The sequence below is a fragment of the Paramormyrops kingsleyae genome, chromosome 4 (assembly GCF_048594095.1).
Source record: "Paramormyrops kingsleyae isolate MSU_618 chromosome 4, PKINGS_0.4, whole genome shotgun sequence".
Lineage (NCBI taxonomy): Eukaryota > Metazoa > Chordata > Actinopteri > Osteoglossiformes > Mormyridae > Paramormyrops > Paramormyrops kingsleyae.
The window spans coordinates 21,866,614-21,874,561 of record NC_132800.1 but is presented as its reverse complement, the minus strand read 5'-3'; the positions used below and the strand labels follow the sequence as shown (position 1 = coordinate 21,874,561).

The window sequence follows — 7,948 nt, the reverse complement described above, 5'->3', positions numbered from 1 at the left end:
AATGTTTTTTTTTATATATAATACTGCCTTATACGAAAATAAGAGAGCCACAGTGTTTGTTTTAATATTGCTTCCAAATAACACTTAAACCGCAGCGAAGCCCTGCACTTCGCAAAACCCCGACCGCAAGGAGCAACCAGTCTATGGACGCTCTTCAAGAGCAAAGCGGCAGGCGCGGCATTTATATACTCTGCTAAAAATAGAAAAAACAGCCACCCAATCGGAACGGCATAGCTTTAACTCAAACTCACCAATCGCCACACTCGTAGAGTCTGAAGTCGCCCACGATTGGTTCTGCGTTATTTTGTGGGCGGGCCAGCGACACCGTTGGAGCTGATTGGTCGGCTTCCCCGGACGCGTAGTTGTCAGGAGCGGAGGCCGGTCCGAGGTTTGAATAGGGAAGTTTACAGTGCGTGAGACGAGCAGTCAGTGTGCTGTTTGCAGACCGGCCGAGCTGCGGTCCTCGTAGGAGTTTGCGGCACCGCTGGAGACGAACAGAACGACGTCGCTTAAACTCCTATGCAGCTGCATGCACAAGTTCGCCGAGATCGGTCTCAGTGCCGGAATTACGTCCTACGCGTTGTGTTTTTTTCCCTCGCTTAATTAGTTACAGCTGTGTCTGGGATCTAAAAAAATGGATGTTATTCCAATGTGCAGCATCTTTCAGGAGCTTCAGATCGTTCATGACACTGGGTACTTTTCTGCTTTGCCTTCCCTTGAAGAGTACTGGCAGCAGGTAATTCCTTTACAATTTAAATAAAATGCAACTTCGCAAATATGTGAGGCAGCGCCGATTCCGGGCCAGTCTGCCAGCTGTTTCAGGCGGATCGTTTGCGTGGTGGCTGTTTTTGTGTTGCTTAACTGTACGAACAGCTCGTCCCCGCCCCCCCGCTCCCTCTCGCACATTCGAATCGCCGCTGTCACTTGCCAGTCCGCGGATTTTCCCGACAAATATTAACGGCTTTACAACTCGTACATTTAGGCTATCGTTTTATTTGTCACGTCGCAATAATTAATCTCACAATAGTTAATTATCGGATGGAATTTTAGGGCTTCCCGTATTTTATGTATTTTTTTAATATTTCCCCGAGATTCAGTATGTGTTTCAACGTGCAAGCAAAAGTTTCAAATTTTTTTCTGATCATATGGGAATTGCAAGTCACAATTATTGCGATCGACATATCACCTTAATACTGGCGACTATTATATGTGTGTGCGTGTGTCGTAAGCGTGATACCTGAAAAGTCATGACGCAACTATGTTTAAACTTTTGATGTGACATCAAGCCGCTTCCACGAGAACGGCGCGCTTACATTGCTGCAATGGGCGAAAATGTATAAATACTTATAATAAAATGCGTTTCGCCCCAAACGTCAAAGTGCATGTGCGTGTTTGTGTGTGAGGGCGGCCGTAAGAAAGGCAGTCATTTTGCCTGATTTCTAAACAAACCCGCCTGCTTTTGGATAGTTTGCTGCTAAAATCCTGCTGTTGCCCGTCAGCGCTGCATACCACCTAACGATGTTTGCTCGTTTTTTATTTTTTGGCATTCAGTGCGTAATTGAAATGGATGCATTTTTCTCCAGGTCGCTGGAGTTCTGGCAAAAGACCAAGTTTGTACCTTGTGACAGATTCAGACTCCGTCTCAGATACATGCGCTGTAATCGCGAATAAACACGGGACGCGGCCATTACTGCTGAGCGCCTGTCCGTGGAGGACGTGTTTGTCGGGAAAAGTAATGCGAATGGGTTGCAAAATAAAATAATCGAAGTGACCAGCCCTTACGCACAACAGTGCAGTTTTAGTGTTTTGTTGGTGGGTGACATGGAGTTTCAGAAAACCCTGGCAGGAGATAAAAAATAACCATACATGAGGGAATGGTGATGTGTAGCAACAAACGGTGGACGGGGCAGCTTGCAGTTAAGAGGAAGTTCGCTTACTTCCTTTTAAAGAAAAAATAAGTTTATGACTCACTGTATAAAAAATGCTTTCGAGCTCTTTTAATGAGATCTAGCCTGATCCCTTCCTATATTTGTCTTAAGTCTCGGGGAATAATGGACGTATCTAACGTGCAGACGCTTCCCAGTGCTTCTTTAGGAGCGTATATATGTAAATAGGATCAGTGGGCAGGGCAGCCATGTCGGGGGGGAAAGCTCTCCAACGCGAGCGGTTTGCGATGCTTCTGCTGATGTTCTGCTTTTGTCAATGACATTTCCCCTAATGGGAAATACGGCAGGTGCTGATTTTTGGAAGTGATTACTTTAATCTGACGATATATTTAGGCTTGATGGGTGTTTGGTTCGTTTTTTTTCCCTTCCTTCTCTTCAGACCCGTTTGGAGCTAGAACGGTATCTGCAGAGCGAGCCCTACGTGTCTGCAGCAGACATCAAGTTTGAAGGCCAGGAAGACCTCTGGAGCAAGTTCATTCTCGCTTGCGGGGACAAGGGGGGATCCGATCCGAAGGTCCCTGTGAAAAAGGAGGAGGAGTGTCAGGACAGCATAGCCCTGGAGACCGGTGGCTTCAACTCGGATGCCAGCAGCGAGGCGTCGGACAGCTCTGAGGAGCTCTCGCCAACTCTCAGCTACGCGCCTAATCCTCTGAGTGACATTCTGGCCGGCACGGAGCACCTGGCCAGCCCGCCTCCATCCCCGGAGGAGACCAAGGACCCCGCCGGCCCACGCGCCTGGAGCAGCCTCCCGGCGGAGCTGCACTCCCCGGGAAAGGGTCGTGCGGGGGTGGCCGGCCGTGGCCTCGCAGACAGCGAGACAGCGGCAGACGGGAGGAAGCGCGCACACCGGTGTCACTTCAACGGGTGCCGGAAGGTGTACACCAAGAGCTCGCACCTGAAAGCACACCAGCGCACACACACAGGTGTGTAACAAGGGCCTCTGCGTGAAAGTGCGTCCGCCCGCCGGCCCGTCGATCGATCTGGTTAAAAAAAGATCTGCCGTAGCGGCTTGGCGAGCCCACGCTGCATCATCTCAGCGGCGGTCTGGCCGGCGCTGCCCTACAGCTGAGTCTGATTCCAGGCAGCTTCTGGCCTAGAGCATAGATGCTTAGCCAGCAGCACTGGAGTTGGGGGGGGGGGGGGGGCTGACCGGGCAACGCTGGCATCCGCGCGTGTCGCAACCACACAGCGATTCCCCCATGGGCCGGAAAAGTCAGCCAGTGGTGTAATCTCCCCGGAATGTGACTTCATGCCTGGGGGGGGGTTGCTTGCTTCACCCAAAGCAAAGAGGGTGTCCCAGACTGCTTTCTAAGGCATAGTCTGCCCCAGTAGAGTCTTATTTGTTTTGTTTTTTGTCATTGTTTTTTTCGTTAATATGGTTATTTTGAAGGTGTCGGTTTGCCACACTCGCATTCCATTCCTCAGCCTCTCTGCATTCCTTAAATAGTTCCCATGGCCGCCATAATCTGGGTCAAAGGAATTTGAGCCCCGGACAAGTGCTGGTTGCCATTTCACCCACGCGGACGGATGCCTGAGATGCGCATCGATTTCCCGGCGATAGCGGCGCGTTGCGACACCCGCGAGGAATGCCGGCGATGCGGCGCGCGACGTCACGGGGGAGGGCGGTGTGGCGTCAAGATGTCTCCTTGCCTGATCAATGGTTTGTTTGTCACCTCCCCCCCCAGGTGAGAAGCCATACAGGTGTTCGTGGGAAGGTTGCCAGTGGCGGTTCGCGCGGAGTGATGAGCTCACGCGGCACTTCCGGAAGCACACGGGCGCCAAGCCGTTCAAATGCTGCCATTGTGACAGGTAGGTTTGGGTCATGTGACCTTGTTTCAACTTTTCCCGCTGCCAGCTGTTTCCTGTTTTTGATTCGTCTTGGGACTTAAACCCGTGACGTACTGCTTTCGTACACTTTCGTTGTGACATGACCTCTTTCTGGGACTCACTTCCCACCTATCTTGTCTGTTTCCAGGTGTTTCTCCAGATCTGATCACTTGGCACTTCACATGAAGAGGCACCTGTGATTCAGGCCGCTGGGAGGAATGGGGGCTGACTAGACCTGCTCCAGACCTGCCTCAAGGTCAAACGCCCCCTAGTGGACAGGATGGTGTTCTAGCCAAAGCATGCCATTTTGCACCATTGCCAGGACCTTGTAGGGGAAGGTACTCTGAAGTTTGTCCCAACGGTGACAAATGAGAGCGCAGGGGAAGCGTGGACGAACGAATGGACAGAAGAAATCTGTATGTGCGACGCCCCCGGGGGAATTGTGGGACGTGCACGGCGGCTCCTACACCGTCTTGTTGAGCGAGTGTGCTGGTGCTTCGCCGGACTGACAAAGCGAAGGAACTTCGGCTCGTGCTCCGGGGTCGGCCACCACTGCGGCGGACATGCCGATAGTCTATGAGCACGGTGTGACAGACGCCACCTGGATGGGACTCGCAGCAACCTGAGGGGGGACCTACAGCCCTCGAACCAGGGCTGGGCAACCAGGGCTGGGCAACCAGCTTATCCCTGATCAGAGGGACACCGTGGGGCTTGGTCTAGCTACTAAACACGCTCTCTGTTCGGTAGCCTGGCTGACATGCTACAAAGCTCATTTGTAGTCTGACACATAAGCTGTGTACTTAGAGATATAACACAACTGTAACGTTGTTATAATAGACAGGTGTTGCATGGTTCTCCTCCCGTTTGTAATCAGGACTGCAAATTCCAATAAAAGAGCAGCTAAAATTCAATTGGTTAGAATGTTACAATGTTGTACATAAAACCTTGATTTTTTTTTTTTTTTTTGTAATTATTCTCGTTGTTGTCACTCTTGTGGATGGTTTTATTGGGTTGGAAAAAACCACTATTGCTTAGCAACTGATTTACTCATGAGACATATTTCCCCTTTTTATGCCTTGTCCCCCCCCCCATCCCCCCCCCTTATTTTTTAACCTGATAATGCACTGTTAACCCTAATGGTGCCTTATCCAATGCGGCCTTGTCCCATAGAGTATGACAGAGATGGCTGTTTCGGGAGTCGAGAAGGTGATTTCAGGCTGTGTCGTGTGTCTCTTTCTAGCGTGAGGGCCAAAGGATTGTGTACAGAAGCTATTCCAAACAATGGTTCAGTTGGCTGTGCCGTGCAATGCCATTTTTTTTGGGGGGGGGGGGTTATATTACATGGGGGAAAAAATAGCATTTGAGGGTCAACGTTCATCCAAAAAGTAGTCTTGAAACCAGAGAATGGTTAAATAGAGCACTTTGAACAGTTTGGTGTTATTGGAGTTACTACTGTGTAGTATGTACTATATGTATAAAGAAACTCATTCGCACAGTGTCTGTGTGTGAATGCAGAGTCTATTCTGAGGCACGGGCATCTTGCTGACGAGCAATTACGGCGAGCTCGCTGCTGACGCGTCGGGGAAATGCCGCTTCCGCATGGGTCCGTCTCCGGCCTGTCTGACGTGTTTAATGCGGCACAGCCAGTGGGATTTTTCGAAAGATTAAAGGTTTAGGTTTTGGGAGTTTTTAATTTAAAATTCTGGAAATAAAACTGAAATGGTTTGATGTAAAAAAAAAAAAAAAAAAAAGAATTATAAATAACATGTCTGTGTGGATAGTGGATTGTGACCGTGGATATTGTTTATTAAGGATTATTTTGCTGAGTGAAAGTAAAGTCTCTAAAGTCTCATTAAATTATATCGAGGCTGAACGTTTAAATCTAATTGGTCTTTGAGGAGAGAAAAAAAAACGGAGCTGTAAGCTTAATTTGATATTGCCAGCTGATTCGGCTTAAGTGTGGTGCAGCATTTAAGAAATTGAATTTCAGATCATTCCTTCAAGGGGAGGTGTGGTTTAAAGGTGAAGTCACCTAGATTTGAACTGAGAAAAAAAAAAAAACTTGGAAAAACTAGCCTTAATGAAGCCACAGGTTTGTTCACGTCCGTTCTGACAAAACACTCCATTACTGATTTTCCTAAATACCCGATGATCTAAATCAAAATTGTGTTTGTAAAAAAACAGTTTGTAATTTTTTTTTGCTTGACGGACTATTATTTGGAATTTTTTTGCAAGATTGTTATATTTCTGTATGAATGTATTTTTTATCGGAATAACAAGAAATGTTCTTATCAGGCCTTCTGTGTTTCCATTTATTTCCCGCCTCGGTATCTCGTGTGGCGTAACCTTGGCAACGGTGTGATCTGTTTCTCTGTAACACAGATCAGTGGCTTGTACTACGAAGCGGGGTTACTGGCTTATCGGGGTAACTTGTCGGATTTAAGGTAGTCTGTATGTAAGTTAACGAATATGAAGTCCATTTAAACTGTGGTACCTTAAATCCGACAAGTTAACCCAATAAGCCAGTAACCCCGCTTCGTAGTACAGGCCACAGATCTCCGTAGATCCGTTTCTTACCTCGGCAGCCCATAATAATAATAATATCTCACATAATATGCCATAATATTCATAGCAGTTATAATTTTTTCCACTCATTACAAAGAAAAGTTAAGGTGATGATGCACCGGGCAAATTTTTGAGCAATTTTGCCAGGCAACTGCCAACCAGGTGAGACGAAGGGCAACTCATCTGCATCTGGATGATTGCGAAAAGTTGCCCACTGCCAATCAGAGTTTTTCAAATATAAACTCGTTGCCCAGTATCAATGGGAAAGTGTCTGAGTAACATCGGTCAGCAACATTGCTCGTCACCCTTAGAGATACCTGCATGTTACACCCATAATCACTTTATCCAAAATTTCTTCCTATCCCCGACGAGACACTATCCAGAGGGCACATAAAGATTGTTATGAGGAGCATGATTTAGCTGATCTGTTTGTTGTGTGGCAGGGAAAACCTGAAGTAGGCTAGTTAGCAAACATTTACAGCTTGCGGTGATCAGACAAGCATCATGCCAAGCAGGTACCATGCAGGTTTGGCCAGAGACAGTCCTGTAAATATACCATAGCGAGGGCTTCAACTTAGAGGTCCTGCATTCTTATTCACATCTATGACTCTTCCACACTTCAAAAGACCAACTAAACATCAGGCATAATGTTTACTGATCACAATGACGGATTTTGCTCATGGGAGTTTTACTTACACAAAAACGTTGAAGGCAGAACAAAAAATGACTGGTTCAGAGAGATAACCAGTCAGATTATAGAAGAGGTGCTTAGACCTACCTCATCTACAATCTGTTTGGTTATCTCTCTGAACCAGTCGTTTTTTGTTCTGCCCATGAGTGGCCCTTTAATGGACAAGTGGTTTTGAAAATTTATGGATGATCAAAATCTCTACTTCAGGGAATACAAATAATATAGTGGTACTTAATGCATTAATTAACTAGTAATTAACTTACTTAATGGATTAGTTAACCAGTAACTAAGTATTAGTTAATCATTAATTAATCGTGACTTCATGTATTTCATGCAGGAACTATATTTGTTTAAAATAGTTCCTGGATGGAACACATGAACCATCATGATGGATTAATGATGACCAATCATGGGGTCAATACGTAATTAACACTTAGCTATTGGCTAATTAATGTATTAAGTACTCATGTACTACTACATTATTTGTGCCCCCTCAAGTAAAATGTGACTGAAATGTACATAGTGTTACGTTTCATAGTTAAAACACCCACAAGTCAATCAACTGACATTTTCAGGAAATTAAGTCACGATGGATTCATCTTGCCAGTGGAAAAGCATTATATTGCTATAGAAAACAAGTAAGTGTCACCCTGCCTGCCTGCCCGCTCTTTAATCCACATGGTTAACCTAAATAGTCCAGCTTGTATTGCTGGGTCAGTGCCTGCTTTATGAATAAATAAAGGTATTTAGGTGTCCTTGTTATGTCGATGAACAAGCCAGTTGTCCATGTTTCCGCCACAGCAAATGCGTGTTTTTCAGGAATGCAAGTGACTTTTGCCACACATTATTATCCCCAAACACCTTCGTTGTCGTGTAGCACGACCTTCTTCCAGCCGTGTCCGGTGCAGTGTCTGTCATG

At 46.5% G+C, this 7,948-nt stretch overlaps 1 protein-coding gene across 1 annotated transcript; it reads left to right on the top strand.

Moving 5' to 3' along the window:
* The first annotated feature begins 378 nt into the window (after positions 1-378).
* Positions 379-6,064, top strand: LOC111840232 (Krueppel-like factor 6). The gene is made up of 4 exons (XM_023804868.2): positions 379-736; positions 2,326-2,869; positions 3,632-3,755; positions 3,922-6,064. The coding sequence occupies exons 1-4, from the start codon at positions 635-637 to the stop codon at positions 3,971-3,973; spliced, it is 822 nt and encodes a 273-aa protein (XP_023660636.1). The 5' UTR covers positions 379-634; the 3' UTR covers positions 3,974-6,064.
* The last annotated feature ends 1,884 nt before the right edge of the window (positions 6,065-7,948 follow it).